Source organism: Apodemus sylvaticus, chromosome 11 (genome assembly GCF_947179515.1).
Source record: "Apodemus sylvaticus chromosome 11, mApoSyl1.1, whole genome shotgun sequence".
NCBI lineage: Eukaryota > Metazoa > Chordata > Mammalia > Rodentia > Muridae > Apodemus > Apodemus sylvaticus.
This window is the reverse complement of record NC_067482.1, coordinates 45,370,107-45,386,364: the sequence shown is the minus strand read 5'-3', so window position 1 is coordinate 45,386,364 and position 16,258 is coordinate 45,370,107. Positions and strand designations below refer to the sequence as shown.

The window sequence follows — 16,258 nt, the reverse complement described above, 5'->3', positions numbered from 1 at the left end:
TTGGAGTCCGGGTTGACTATTTATTCAGTTAGAAACCCAAGCTTCAAGTTCTCACATCATCCTCATTGACTAAGGTTAACTTCATAACAAAAGAAGCCCTAAGGTTGGCCCAAAACAGCCCACGTTTGCCCTTCTCAGTAGGCCATTCCAAGTAAGTCCTCTGTGCCATGAGAGCCCGCAGCTTGTGGTATCTACCAGGGATGTTGTTCTGTGGGATGGGCTCCAGCAAAATCAGGATTAAGTTATCAGAGCCTTCGTGGAAGAGATTGTGATGGGCAAAGTAGAGTTCATAATGGCACCACTCACTCTGGATGAAGTGGGGAGACAGCACGAAGATGGACTTGTAACTCTTCTCAATGGAATGTATGATGTTCTCCACAATGCTCTTGCCAGGCACAAAGTTTCTCTCATGGAGGCAAACCCGGATGTCATCTTTCTCTAGGTTGGGTAGTAATTCATTCTTCACCCAGGCAGAATCGTGCTCGCTGTATGAGACAAAAGCATGGAACTGGAGGTTTCTCTGGAGTTCCTCTAAGGGGATGTTCCTGGCCCTGTGCCGGGTCCGTGTCCACTGACACAGCATCCTCACATACCAGGGCACATCAAAGTAGAGACAGAAGAAAGCCCCAGTGGCAGCCAGCAGCAGCAGAGTGGCCCCGATGGTGACAGTCAGCAGAATGGGGTCACAGGACAGTGGAGACATGTGGAAGTCCTGCAGTGGGGTTCCCTTAGTGCTTTCTGGGTAGTCACACTTATAAGCGTCAGGCCAGCCCTCCACCACTTCTCTTGATGCCTGGCCTATGCTTTTGGCGAACTCCCTCAGCTCGCATGTGCATCGGAATGGGTTGTTTCCTGCTGTCAGGGATCTAATATTCCGGCAGCTCTGGAAGAAATCCTCAGAGGGCTGGGAAACTGAGTTATGGTTGATGGCCAGCACAGAGAGGCTGCTGAAGGCCCCGCATCCGGGAAGGTCAGTCAAAGAATTGGATGCTACATTGAGTTCCTGCAAAGCTTGCAGGTGGGTGACATCTTTAGGGATGCTCAGTATCTTGTTGTTGTGAAGGTCAAGGACCCTGACCTTGGGAGGCAAGCATCTGAAGACAGAGTCCGTGAGTACATTTGAAGACAAATTCAACACCAATATGCTCTCAGCCCAAGTGCAGGTTCTGTCGTAGGTATGAGAGTTCAAAGAATTCAAACTAACATCCAGAGTTTCCAGAGAGAACATATTCTTAGTCATGAGAGATACCTTAAAAAGGTCCTTCAAACCATTCCTTTGTAAGATAAGTGTCTCCAATCTCCTTAAGGTGGAACAGTCTTGAAAAATACTGTCAGTGAAAACATTCTGGGTGAAGTTGAGGAACCTAAATGTGCTTGGGAACTTCGGGCACATCATGTGGATGAAAGGGGTGTCTGAGAGGCTGAGCGTCGCGATGTTCATCTCAGCAAACACAGAGTATAGCACCTCCTTCGAGAAGAGGAACACTTGGTTTGTGATGTGCTCTATCTTCAGTGACTTCAGTACCGTCTCCGAGTAAATAAATCTTTCCGTGTTGATGCTCTCCGTTATCGTTAAGTTGTAAATATTGAGGTACTCCACCGATCGGGGCCAAAGGAATTGGAAAAGTTTAACCAGGCACTTCCAGTTTGTTTCTACGTGCTGGAGGGTCAGATTCAATAAGGCTGGACCTTTGGTGAGTTCTGATAAAAATGTCATCAACCTTTGACAGTTTTTGTCATTCAATTTAATATTACTCAGCTGTAAACATCCTAAAGCATTTACGGATATGTTCACTTGCACAGAAAACCAGCTATTTGGATGAAAGACCAAATGGAGAACATTGGTATTCGGAACCTGAAGGCTTTCTGTCTCACCATCTTTTCTCTGATACCTCACTAAGTCCAGAAGAATGTAGCTGAGGTGCAAGTGAGCCATTGGGAGCAGATCCAGTTGTCGGAACTTTGCAGCGCTGAGTCCCAAGAAGCTCAGCTGTGTCAAGTTACCAAACTCCTTATACACGGGCAGCACATCAAAGTCATTGAATGAGAGGTCGAGATGCTTCAAGCTCACCATAGGGCAACAAGAGATGTTTTGCAGCCGATTGTGCGAGACATCCAAGTATTCTAAATCCCGATTGAACAAGAACACGCCGAAATCAAGTCTCCGTATCCTGTTGTGGGAGAGTCTCAGAACTCTCAGTTGTGACAGAAAGCTGATATCAGACATCCGAAGCTCAGATATAGAGTTTTGAGACAGACTCAAGGCTTTTGCTCTTGGCGGCAGGCCTTTGGGGACATGACTTAGGTTCCTGTTTGAATAGTCCACCATAGACTCACGTTCATCAGAGAACTGGATCACGGTTCCGACTATTAAGGCAAGGGTGCAAGCAAAATGGAAACTCCCCACGATGGGCTCTCCATCTTGGGTCATGTTGCAGAGGCTATCCCAGAGGCTATCCCAGAGGGACATTACTGTTCTTCACAGCATTTTTACTTGAGTCCGAGCTCTAGAAATAAGTTAGACTTTAAGGTGAATAAAGATTAAGTGATGAGTTTAAGCTTTTATTTCCCAGAATCCCAAGAGCTTTCTTCTCCACCCCACACTCATCCCCATCCCCATTTTTTTATGTGATATTTATTGTCTCAGTGTGCAGCCACAGGAAACAATATGAACTTTTAATTCAAGTACCGTGCGTGATTGGTCTTGGGGCTTCCTAATGGATTCTCTAGGGGACCTCAAGTTTGTTTCCCACTCAGAGCTTTCTTGGGACTGGAGCAGCCTCCAGGGTGGTGTTTGTCAAAAACTGAAGTTTAAGGACAAATATATGAGCTGCAGCCACCTGAGGCAGAGGTAGCAAAGGATGACACAGACACAGGAAGTAAGAGAACAGGAGAGAGGACATGCTCGCAAGGAGAGCGGGCCAGAAGAGAAATGGAGAGGGGATGGCAGCCGGGCAAAGGGGCAAAGAGGCTCAGGGGTAGCAGACAGACAGACAGACACACTCGAGAATCTATGCCATTCGCGCTCTGAGCTGATCTGAAAAACATCTGAACCACATAGGGGACAGAAGCCAGCCAGACTGTGAGCAGTCCTTGAAGTCAATCAAGTCTCCACAAACAAGTTAATTCTCTGCCCCCTCACCACTTCCCTAATCCAGATTGGTGTGAGTAGACACATTTCCGGGAAACAAAAGCGTTCGGAGCCTGGCAGGTTCCATCGTTGGAGGAAAGCCTCCGCCTTCATCTGTTCTCTTGTGATAACATAATACCAGGGATTGGGAAACCAGTAAAGAATAATTCCTTTATTCTTTATTAACAGTCCTGGAAGCTAAGAAGTGTATAGGGGGGTGTGGGGGTCCCCTGTCTCAGAGGAGGAGAAGGGGGGAGTTGGAGGAGCTATATGAGGGGGGCTGGTAGGAGAGGGGGATGATATTGGGATGTAATGTGAATGGATAAATGAATGAATGAATGAATGAATGAATGAATAAGTAGATGAATATATGGGAAAATGTCTTTAACAGAACTGCAGCTTGGAGAGTGGAGGCTGGCATAATGTCCTACCCCGAGCTGAGGTAATTGATGGTTGCTGGAAGGATAGCACAAGTTGGATTTGATGGGATTGGACCAGGGTAGAGGGTGCGGGGTGGGGGTGGGGCGCTCAGGTGAGTGGGTGGGGAAGAGTTAGGAAGGGATGAATGAAGACAATCAAAACACAGTGTTTGGAATTCTCAAAGAACTAATAAATTCAAGCTCTCTTAAAATATACCCACCCAAAATTGTATTTGCAAATAAGTATGCTTCTATTATTTATGATATTAATACACATAAAGATTCTGGTCAACTTCTTCAACAAGATGGCGGAGAATTGACGGTCACGGATGAGGTCCCATCCTACAAATCCCCCATGGACAGCTTGTGTGTCTGTGTTCAGGGGACTGTCATTCGGCTGCCACATCGCCACAAGGACACACGAGTCCCGGAGGGTGCTCAAAACCTCGAGTACACGTTCTTAGTGAACCTTAGGGTACACGTTCTGGGGAACGGCCCTGAACTCTGGTGTCTTCCTAGGTCGAGGGGATGGGACGAAGGGGAAGTAACGCTGGAAAATTCAAGAGTTTATATTTTTTTAAAGGAAGGATAAGGAGACAAGAGTAAGGATTTGCTTAATACATTAAACAGAAAGTGAAAGAAAAAAAGAACAGTCAACCACAAAACCAAAAATGGTGGCGGGCGGAGGGAAGGAAAGATCAGAGAACGGGAGGGGTCGGGAATAGCAGTAAGCAGGGACGAGCACGGGAAGGGTGTTGTAATCAAGGCAACACAAACGCAAGAGAAACCTGGCAGGGTTAACCTTCAGGTGGAGGAAAGCCAAGTGCCGGTTCCCGGCTGGATTCAAAGTGACAAAGAGTTTGGGAATCTGGTCTCAGACACTTCCACCAAATGTTTATTCAGACTTCTCTTTGGACAAAAGGCGCGGCAGAAAGGAGCACAGCAGACATGAATTCACGTAGGACTGACAGAAGTAAATCCTTCCTCCAAAATGCTCATGAATTAGTGAGAGGTACAGACCAATAAAAGATTATAGTACCACGTGATGAGGAAATGGAACAGTGTCTCCATACCCCCAGCTCAGACAGTGAGCTGTTAGGACTACAAACGACCACGAACTTCTTGAAAGGAGAAAACAGCCCAAACAGGGGGGACAGGAAAAGTCGGCTCCTGGCTGGCTGCCGCTGAAATGCCAGCTGTTGTCTTGTCTACCCCAAAGTCACACTATTTGTCCTTACATAGTCCAAACGACAGCCACACTTTAAACCACCACCACAAAATCATTTTTGTAAAAATTTCAAAGAAAGGTTACCTATTCCCTGCACTGACGTTACCATCTTCTTTCTCGTTTGAAATGTTAACATAGTAATTTGAAAAATCCAGAAAAGCCTTCTTACTTACCAAGACTTCCTTCTCCGAATTACTCTGAAAAAATAAGTGTTTGACCAACCCTAATCTTAAGCCGGGGAACGACGGTACATAGGAGTGGTTTGGCGCCATCTCTTGGCCCTCGGTGGAATTACCTCATGTATAAAACATTTCCAACTCCGAGCTGCAGTCTATAAATCCTTGCTACATTGTGTCACTCTTTAGATTCACATAAGCAAGCAAATTATGAACATTGTGGTGTTACTAGAAATATTTATTTAAGGTATGTTTTGTCTGGTTTTGGGGGGATTTATTTTTGTTTGTTTGTTTGTTTGTTTGTTTTTCCAACTTCAGGCTGAATTTTAAATTGCCACCAGAATAGAAAGTTAGGAGATTCAGTTCTGTGCTGTGACAATCCTTCGTATTTCCCCCTCAAAATCGCCACTGTCATTCAAGTGGGGTTTCAGCATCTTGGGACTAACAGAGATACTTTAAAAACGAAATAAGCTTAAAGCTCATGGTTCGATTTTTGGAAAGTCAGTTTTCAAGAGAAGTTTTGGTATTAATACACATTTAGCCAGCCTCGACGGTTTATCAACATTCACTACTATTGAATGCTTCAATTCTTAATTCTGGAAGAGCAAGCCATGCTGGGATCCTTCTAGAACAGCTTAGAACTCGGTTTTCTCAAGATTGTTTATAATTTGAGGCATACTTTTAGTCAAGGCTGAAAGGCAAAGACAACGAAGGGCAGACACTTCAAGCCGGAGACCCTGTACCCTGGCTTCTCACTTGAGTAACTAGATGCTCATCCCCTAATTGATCTCTCCGGCTGCCATCCTCTCACCTTTAAAAAAAGAAAAAAAAAAAAACTAACAGGATGGCACGTTGGCAAATGATAAGCCTGGGGAGAAATCACTTCTGCTTTCAAGAGGAAAAGAAGAAGAACATCTTACTGTTCATCTTTACTCATCAAACCTCAGAGGAAGTCTTCTCAGAACTGGGGAGGCTCAGTAAGGAGCGATGGCGTAAAGCCGGCAGCTGGTGAGCGCAGACTATGAGGGGAGGCCTGATTGGAGACCTCGAGATGCGAGGGACTGCAGGCAACACTGGGCCTACTTCTTAAGAAACCCCACGATACAGGTGTATACACACAAGCCTGAGCAAACAAACACACAGGCATACAGGCGCACACATGTGCGCGCCTAGCACTGAAGAGCGCTCACGGGACTCATGTCTCTGGTGTATTGCACAATAATGATGACATTTGGCAATGCGGGCGCTACTCTTGTTGAAGCTGTCACAACCCTAAGAGATGCCTTTAATTCATATCACTGACAGGAAGGGACCACATGACAGGAAAATGAGCAGAAAGCAGAACACATTGGGCCGAGGTCCTCGCTTAGGCAACTGTGCAGCTTTGAGCAAGTTGTGTAACCTCACTGAGAATTACTTTTATCTACAGAATAGTCGGGGCTGTGATTTTTTTTTTTTTTTTTTTTTTTTTTTTTTTTTTTTTTTAGGGATGATAGTGAATATCGAGTGGCTGGAAGGGTGACTGAAAAAAGAGAAGCCAGAAGAATAGGAGATTTGAGCTCTGTGAAAGCCGTGTTTTCACATGGGAGAGCAGAGCGATCACAGGGCAGTGAGACCACATGAGGCACAGCAGGATACAGACCCATGGCGGGCACGCACATACGGGACTCATCTTCCTGCCAGCTCTGCTCCGGGCACTCTGCAAGGACTTGCCAACACTCAGAAGTGTTTTACAAGCACCTCACACTGGTTCAGGAGCAGCTAAGAAATGGACGGGTCAGGGCCAGGCAGCCCCAAGAGTGTGTGTGCTCAGCATCGCAGTGCGCCACATCCCGAGTCTCACAAAAGGAGACCCAGAGAGGCAGCCATTTGACTCAGAAGCCAGAACTGACGTCCAGAGCTGTGGAGAGCCTTTTGGGGCGCTGCTTGGCAGGAGTCGGACATTAGGCCATGACAAAAAAGTAAGTCCAGGCAGGGACCTGACATTGGCCAAGGACAAGAAAGGAAGAATCTGATTTTTGGGTAGAACAAAGAAGTAGGCTCAGACATCTTGATTATCCTCAGAAACTGCGATCACCGAGTGATCATGGGACTTTGTGTTTATTGTCTTGCTTGTTCCTTGAATATTGTCTTGCTTGATTCCTCATTGTACTACTGGCCCTTAATAACCTGTGTGTAATTTTTATTTTATACTATTTACATAGATTGGAAAAAAATAAACCTGTCCTCAGTCTCAGAATTGACCGGGGCCACGCTACAATGTTGTCTAATTATTTTTTCTTCTGCGCTGGAGACCCTGTTGACTGGCTGAACTGGCTTGCCCACCGAGTCCCAAGCTGATGGGTGCCTGCAGCCAGAAGGTGGAGGGAGCCCCACCCTGCCTTCACTCCCAATCGTCTGACTTCCAGAGCCATAAGAAGAACAAATCCCTGTTGTTTTAAGCCACATGGCTAAAGGAGATTTACTATAGCAGCCGCAGGAGACTAACAGCGTCATCACACACATATGCCGAAATACATACAATGCTTTTCTTCAGAACCTGTCTTCCAGCATAACTAAGAGAGATTCCCATTCACCACTTTACCCCCCTCTTTGTCCTTTAAAAAATGCCACATATGATGTTTCATATTTTATGAGATGCCATCTTACAGGTGGATCTCATATCCTCCTGCCTCAGCTCCCCGATGTTGACATTGCAAGCCTGCACCGCCCTATCCAATTTTATGTGTTATGCAACTTTAATTTTTTAAATGTCACAGTGGGATAAATAAGATAATATAGCCTAAAGCTAGCTAATATCCTGTCCCAGTTCAGACAGAAGCAAAACATTATTAAGTATTGATATTAAAGCTAACATTTGCTGTTGAATTTGTAGGGAAGACAAACCGCGGGCTGAATAAAAAACGGTATTTGTAGTACATACAAGCATATAATGGTATGCAAATTATATAAGGTTTTCAACAAATCGATAGAAATGTGACTGAGAAACCCAAAGGGGGGGGGCAAAGTAAGCCAAGGATATAATCAGATGGATGGGGGGGGTGGCGTAGAAATGGGTCTAACATGAGAAAGCCTGAGCCAAGCACCCTCACTGCCTGTGGGAAAATACAGATTCAGACACTACTCAGTGCACACTCCTGAGACAAAGACCAGGACACTCAGAGATGCCAAGGGCAGGTCAGAATGTCAGGAAACAGGAGCTTGCCAACATTTTCAGGGCTCCTGATTTGTAAGAAGGGTCAGAGGAGCCAGACTTTGACACCATTTTTGAAGCTCTTCTTAAGACTTTTGGTGCCATTGGAGGGTCTGGGCACTGAGACCTGCATGCTAGCCCGGTGTCTGGTTTCCTAACTGGATCCTTACAGGATGCTGGAGGTGTCTGTCCTTGGCTTTCTGATTTCCCCATCTCTGTCTTTCCCTCCAGTGTTTGAAGCCAGTCTTTGAAGTCAGTCACCTACTGGTCCCTACCATTCTGCCTCATGTTTGAGATTCCGTGGTTGGCTCACCAACGTCAGCTTCAGCCCTTCCCTGATTCAGTTTTCAGTAGTTATGTAGAACACCTCTGATTACATCCCAGATGCCAATGACACCACTGGCACTGCTCCCGACACGATCTAGGTTGTCAACATTCTGATTTCTATTTCTAGCTCCTGTCTTTCCCTCTGATGCCAATAATTCCCCAGCCTCACTGCACTAATCAGAAACATCGTGGTCCATCGTCTCATTGTGCCTCTGTGTTTATACTCCAGGACCCCATATGTGTTCGGTTAGCTACCTCACTCCTCTCTCCTCAATCCAAATTAAGTCTCTGTCTTCCCGGGACTACAGAGTCGGAGTGGCTTATCGGAGTTGCCAGTAACCGGTCACACTACCCAGGGCGGGTCTCTTGAAGACTGCAGACTGTGTCCTGGCCTACAGGGGGCGCCATTCTACCAGCCTTCTCCTCCCCCCCACCCCCCCACCCCCCCAACCCCCCACCCCCCCCCCCCCCGCCTCCCCTGGCCCAATACCCTGCTACCCTTTCTCAGTCCGCCCTCGTCTCCAGTTACTCGGCTGACATCTCTCTCCCTTGTTCATGCTTAGCTAATGATGCTCCTTCATATTGCACAAAGAAAACAGACCTCTCCAGAAGAGCAGCGCTTTACAGTCTACCATGCTCTGCCAGCTGACCTGAACAGCTCTGTCCTTCCCTTCCGGAGCAGAAGACTCAGGTTAGCCTTGTCTGCTCAGTAAATCTCTCTCGCAATTATCCTTTCTCCACTTGTAGTGGTTTGGTTAGGAATCTCCCACCCCCCCACCCCCGTAGATTCATACCTTTGAATGCTTGGCCCATGAGGAGTAGAGTGGCCCTATTAGGAGGTGTGGCCTTGTTGGAGTAGGTGTGGCTTTGTTGGAGGAAGTGTATCACTGTGGAGGTGGGCTTTTGTACCTTTCCCCCAGCCTTGAGCAGGCTAATCAGACCTTGTTTGCCACAGTTGCCTAGCCCACCTGGAGTAGAGTCTCCTGTTTCCCACATCCACAGTATTCCTGCAAAACCAAGACAGCCTGCTGAAGCTGGTTTTGAAACAAGGTGTTGTAACTCAGGAGACCCTCCAGGGCAACCCCACAGACCATAGCTTGACGAAATATTGCTGCAAAAGCTTGAGGTTTATTGACTGATCCACTCGCGTGGGGTCGTGCCTATCAAGGGAGGCAGCAACAACCTCCGAACAAAGAAAGTACACACTGTTTATACTTTACAGAGGGCAGTCTCCAGGAACAGGGCTAGTTGGGGACTGCGTTTGGTGGGATACAAGACAAAGGATCTCTTCAGGCATAGGTTAGTTCGCTCAAGGGGGCGTTCTTGGCCAAGTCAGTCAACTTCCCTCTACTCGCTCGCACCTGGACTTGGAAAGTCCTTGAGAGTGCCAGGCTGATAAGTTCCTTAGATGGGGAAGAACTGGGTAGTCTAGATGATTAGGCAGACATATTTCCTTCTCGGAACTTAACAAGAGGAGGGGTAGGGAGATCTTTTCCAAGAACAGCTATGTTTGTTTTGGCTAGTCTCAACTAGGCCTAGCCACTCCGACCAGATGACCACCAAGCCTCGTGTCCATAGTCCCAAAACCTTGCTTTACAGCTATCTATGAAACTTGTTTCCTTCAAAGGACTCAGTTGAGCCTTAGGATGGCTCTTTACCTATATAAACGCAGAACTAAAAATTAAACTTTGAGCCTTGATCAGAGAATTTGTCTTGGCTCCATATTTCTCTCACCCGCCTGTCCTGTCAAGTCCCAGGTACCAGGTTCTCCGTGGCCGCAGGCAGCTACAGGCTTCAGGTGGGGACTGGATACAGAAAGATCATCTGAGGGAACGCTGCCTTTGGTGGAGCTCCACAGAAAAAGGAAGAAGTTGTGTATCTGGCATGGTAAAGCAACGTACAGCATTAATGTTAGCGGTATAAATGTCATTTTTTGAAGACTGTTGTTACAGGGGTGCAAAGAGGATACAGGCTAGACTGAGTCAGTATCAGCCCAACACTGATATCAGCTACAGTGTGACAGCGAATGGGGACAGTGAATTTTATTAGGCAATTGTCCGCAGTCAAGAACTCCATCAGGTGAAGGCATTCGTCCGCAGGCAAGAGCTACTCCAGGCGAAAGGAGTAGGGTTTAAAATGAAATGAAATGAAATAAAATAAAATAAAAAGGGAAAAACCAACAAAAATAAAAAACAAATGTTAGAAAAATTCTTGCTCAAGTACATTTATGTTGTCCTTAATTTCCAGAAGTAGGGATGGTAAATATATAAATGAAAGAATTAGACAAGTTGAGGAAGAATTGGGGAAGTTAGAAAAGCAGGGCGCTGGGGAGCAACTACCAGTAGCTACCACTGTGCCTCCTCTTCCTTCTCTGGCAAAATTCCCAGAAGAAGAAGGGAATAAAGAGTTAGATCTTGAGAGAGAGAGAGAGAGAGAGAGAGAGAGAGAGAGAGAGAGAGAGAGAGAGAGAATAGGTTTCAGGAAAGCAATTGTCCCCTGCCCAGGACATTTTAGCAAAAGAGAAGGAAAATGGATATAAGCTACTTTAGAGCTCTTCTAGGGACAGGAGGAGGTCTGGAGATGACCTGCCTCCTCTGGCTTAGTTCTGGGTCCCTTAGGTAGGATATCTGAGTCCCTTCGGGACCTCTAATTCTCTTCCCTCTCTGCCTATTGTCTGTCCTTGGTGCATCAATCTGTCCATGTCCGTCAAAACTGACTGTTTTACATTAAGTCTGTGTTTTCCATTTTGTGGTTTGATTGAATGCCCAAAAGGGCATTCAAAAGAAAAAAAGAAAAAAATGTTCAAAAGAAAAAAATGATTAAAATTTTGTCTGCTGGTGGTTCACCTTTTGATTTAGTTTTAACTCATTTCAAAAAACGAGGGAAAAAAGGAGAGAATAAATAAATAAATAGCCGTCTCAGTTGGCCTTTGGAGCCCGGCACCTGTAGTTAGGAGTCTGGCACAGCTGAGAAGCCCTGCCAGGAGCTTCTCTGTACAAGCGGATCGTAAAGGGACCAGAAGCTTCTCAGCTTCTACGGGAAGGGAGCTGGTGGCTGTTTTTCCTACAAAAATCTCTGTGACTGTGATTGTTGGGTTCAGCAGGTAACAAGGAGCTCCTCTCTTGAAATTACAGTTAGAAAAAGTAAAAATTTTGTTTGGTCTAAATTCATAAGATTTGTGTAGCTGCTTCATTTGTTTCTGATTGGTCTTAAAGGTATAAATATGTCCTGCATGTCTTGGTTATAGAGTATTGGCTTATTATTGAGTATGATTAAAAACGTGTCACATACAGGATTATTACGACAAGACGCTCCTCTTGTGTGGATACATTCGAGAATATCTCCTATACGCAATATATTGCCATATTGTGAGGCAGTAGCTCATATGATGATGCTTGGAAGAAAGCAAGCACTGATTTATTTTGGCAAAGAACCGGACATCATTATTTAGCCTTTTAATATGGATCAAAGTAATTGGTTAAAGCAGCATAGTGCAGATTGGTTGTTTGCTCAGATAGGATTTGAAGGCAGAATAGATAATTATTATCCTCAAGACAGGCTGATAAAATGTCTAAATGTACATAAGGTTATATTTCCTAATATGACATCCTTACAACCTCTACATAATGCTTTATTTACTGATGGTTCCTCTAAAGGACGTGCACGATATCTTATAAATAATCAGCAGGTGATCATAGAAGCTCCTGGGCTTTCTGCTCGGCTGACAGAACTTACGGCAGTACTAAATGTTTTTCAGTCTGTAAATCATGCTTTTAATCTTTTCTACTGATAGTCTATATGTTGCTCAGTCAGTTCCTTTGTTGGAAACTTGTGGTACATTTCATTTCAGTACACCAGCTGGATCTCTATTTTCACAATTGCAAAACATCGTTCTTGCTAGAAAAGTCCTTTTTATATTGGTCATATAAGAGCTCATTCTGATCTTCGTGGACCTTTAACTGCAGGCAACAACTGTATTGACAGAGTTTTAATAGGAGAAGCTTTAGTTTCAGATCCTATTGTTTTTGCTAAGAGTGATCATAATAAATTTCATCTCTCTAGTCACACCTTAAGGCTCCGACATAAGATCACGAAGGAGCAGGCTAGAATGATTGTAAAACAATGCCCTGACTGTCTTACATTATCTCCAGTTCCTCATTTAAGGGTTAATCCATGAGGCCTTATACCCAATCATATTTGGCAAATAAATGTAACTTATTATTCAAGATTTAGAAAATTGAAATACATACATGTCTGTATTGACACTTGTTCAGGATTCATTTTTGCTTCTCTACATACAGGAAAAGCTTCTATAAATGTAATTGATCATTGCTTACAGGCTTTCAATGCTATGGGGTTGCCAAAAATCATCAAAACAGATAATAAGGCCTGCTTATACTGGAAACAACACTATACAATTTTGTAAAGAATTTGAAATTGAACATAAAACTGGAATTCCTTATAATCCAATGGGAGAAGGAATTGTTGAATGTGTGTGTTGAACTCTGAAAGATTGGCTTTAAAAAGGGAGGGGGGAATGGATCAAGGGGGAAATCACATCCCTGTACACCACAAAAATTTTAAAATTTCAATGCCAAGAAACTCTCTGAGTATGGGGCACGTTTGTGTTTTTTCTGCAGGATGCTGAAGGGACATGCTAGCTGCCATAGACATGCTGATGCTAGGACAAAGAGTGATACTGAGCGTGAGTTTGCAGAGTGTCCTGAAAATGATGATAGGAAAGCTATACTGGGTCTATGTCCTTGTCCCATTTTTTCTTTTTTACGTTCAAGTTGATGGACATGCCTGCTGGAGGAAATTTCACTATCAATTGAGAAAGTAATTACCAAGGATTGAGAACTAGTTGCTTTTTGGGAACCATATGCTTTTTGTGGGAGGAGCAGCTACAGGTGCTTCTGCCCTAGTTTTGCAAGGAAAAAAATGTTGAGCTTCTTAGAACAGCAATAGATACAGATACAGAAAGGATAGAAACTTCTATTTATTTGCAAGAGTCTCTAATATCCTTGTCTGAGGCAGTTCTCCAGAAAAGGATGGGACTTGATCTTTTATTCTTTCAACAGGGAGGACTGTGTGCAGCCCTCCATGAAGAACGTTGTTTTTACATCAGTCATTCAGGAGTAATAAAGGATTCTAAGGCTAAAGTTCAAGAAGGACTCTCAAAAAGGAAAAGAGAAAGAAAACCGAATCAGGGATGGTTTGAATCTTGGTTTTCCACTTCTCCATGGCTTACAACTTTAATTTCTACATTTCTTGGACCATTAATTGTAATTTTCTTGCTTGTAGTTTTTGGACCATGCATTTTAAACAGGTTGGCTGCTTCCATACAAGATCGCTTTCAGCAAGCTCAGCTATTCACAATGGCAATTGTTCATCACTATGAAGAAATGCATTAAGTGCACGTGCAGCATGCAGCTGTAGGATGTCCTCTGTGGCTTTGGTCTGAAGAGATAAGGGTGTGCTATGAGGGCCGATAGTCAAAGATGGGCCACTGATGTTCTATGACTCTTATCAACCTAAGACAGAGGCGTGTGCCAAAAGACCATGTTTGTTCATAATAAACACCAAACAGCCATGTTTGTGCGAATAAACACAAGCAATCTGCGTATGTCCTCAGGGACTGGTAAGAGAGAGCATAGACTCAGACCCAAGCCAGCCACGGCTGCCAGCCACAGCCACCAGCCACCATAATTCCCAGGTGGGACTATGGAACATAAGTAAATCTTACGCCCCAGTCCAGCTAAAATTAAAAATAAAAATAAAAAGGGAAGAATTGTACCCTTCCCCCAGCCTTGAGCGGGCTAATCAGACTTTGTTTGCCACAGGGTGGAGTCTTCTGACAAGGTAGAAGTCTCCTGTTTCCCACATCCACAGTATTCCTGCAAAAACAAGACTGCCTGCTGGCTGAAGCTGGTTTTGAAACAAGAACACAGCTGAACTTAAGGATGCATCTTTACCTATATAAACACAGAACTGAAAGTTAAACTTTGAGTCTTGACCAGAGAACTTTGTCTGGACTCCATATTTCTCTCACCCTCCTGTCCTGTCAAGCACCAGCTTTCCTTCCAGGTACCAGGTTCTCTGTGGCCGCAGGCGGATACAGGCTTTGAGGTCTCATCTATTTATCCAAGCTTTGCCCAGTATAGAAGCCCAGTCTCCTCCTGGTTGCCTTGAGATTGAGATGTAGAACTCTAGGCTCCTCAAGCCCCACGTCTGCCTGGACACTGTCATGCTTCATGCCATGATGATAACAGACTAAACCTCTGAAACTGTAAAGCAGCCTTAATTCAATGTTTGCCTTTATAAGAGTTGCCTTGGCTGAGGTGTCTCTCCACAGCAATAAAACCCAACTGAGACAGAAGTTGGTACCAGGAACGGGGGTATTGCTGTGGTAGGTCTAACTATGCTTTTGTTTGGAGGAATGTGGATTTGGGAACGTTGGATTAGGAAAGCAGTGGAATGCTTTAAGTGGGGCTTAGTGGGCCATAGCAGTGGGAGCAGGGAAGGCAGTGGTGCTAGGGAGGTGGGTGTAATCTGAACTATGGGGGCCTAGCTCAAGAGTTTTCAGAGACAAAGAATTTTAGTATGGTGTCTAGAGATTGTGTTTATGATATTTTGGTGAAGAATGTGGCTGCTTTTTGCCCTTGTCTGAAGAATCTACCTGAGGCTAAAGTGAATAGATTTAGATTAATTACACTGGAAAAGAAAATCTCAAAATAGCCTAGTATAGACTCTGCTCTGTCGTTCATGCTTATGGAGAGAATTTTGATCAAACATAGCGACCTGAGAAAGGAAAAAATACGAAGCGTATGACTCAAGAAATAAAGGAGCACCAGGAAGTGGAATGGAGCTAATTGCGGTGTTCAAGGAGATTAGATATACTAAATGGAATTAAGGGAGCGGTGACTTCCAAGCAAGATCTCACCCAGCGTCTTGTGAAAAGGATGTTCCTCCAGAGATATTGCCACCTATTCTAAATGTACAATAAATTTGCAGATTGCTATTTGTGGTTGTGGAAGGAACAGTTATATCACGTTCGGTATTATTATGACTTAGTTATTGTTTTCATTTGGACATAAGGATATATAAGTGTGTATCAAGTTGACAATGTATAGATTGTGATAGATATTCTCTGTTGTCAATTTGACTTATTTAGAATGAAGTACAATCCAGAAATGGAGGGTACACCTGATCCAGATTTGAGGCTGGAAGACACAGACTTTTGATCTGAATATTGTGCTGGAATGGCACACACTGTTGATCTAGACGGACACATGCCTTTAATTCAGATCTTGAGACATAGTGGTCATGTTTATAAAGAAAAGGAATTAAAGAAAAGCTTAGGTCTAGGTATGATGCTACATTCTTTTAATCCCAGTACTTAGGAGACAGAGGCATGCAGACCTCTGCATTCAAGACCAGCCTGGTCTACAGAACAAATTCCAAGACAACCAAGCTTAGGCAGTGTAGGAAACCATCCAAAACAGAAATCTGGTGAATGTAGTTGAACAAGGGAGTCATGTTCCAGGCCCAGCAAGCAGCTGGGCTTGACAGCTTTGGTCATGTGGTTCTGGCTTTAGAATCAAGAAATCTCCCTCCACAACTAAGAAAAGTTGCTGAGGCCAGATGTGTGGCAGAGGTGTCCCTGCATGGAGGCTCCTAGAGGCCATTATGTGAAACAGTGAGGGTGAAGCATTGCCTTGGAGACCTCAAGACCTTGATGGCAGAGCTGTGGGATACCTGCCAAGGAAAACTGCTAATGGAGTG

General features: G+C 44.5%; 1 protein-coding gene across 3 annotated transcripts; it reads right to left on the bottom strand.

The window, feature by feature from the left end:
* Tlr6 (toll like receptor 6) lies at positions 1-5,045 on the bottom strand. Of its 3 annotated transcripts, none has more exons than XM_052198939.1 (2): positions 4,951-5,045; positions 1-2,507 (listed from the first exon to the last, which is right to left on the bottom strand). In XM_052198939.1, the coding sequence occupies exon 2, from the start codon at positions 2,468-2,470 to the stop codon at positions 44-46; it is 2,427 nt and encodes an 808-aa protein (XP_052054899.1). In that variant the 5' UTR covers positions 2,471-2,507; positions 4,951-5,045; the 3' UTR covers positions 1-43. The 3 variants fall into 3 exon arrangements, with proteins under 3 accessions (XP_052054899.1, XP_052054900.1, XP_052054902.1); XM_052198940.1 differs by having other exon boundaries at positions 1-2,523; positions 4,951-4,991; XM_052198942.1 differs by lacking the exon at positions 4,951-5,045 and adding an exon at positions 4,862-4,885.
* Positions 5,046-16,258: the final 11,213 nt, after the last annotated feature.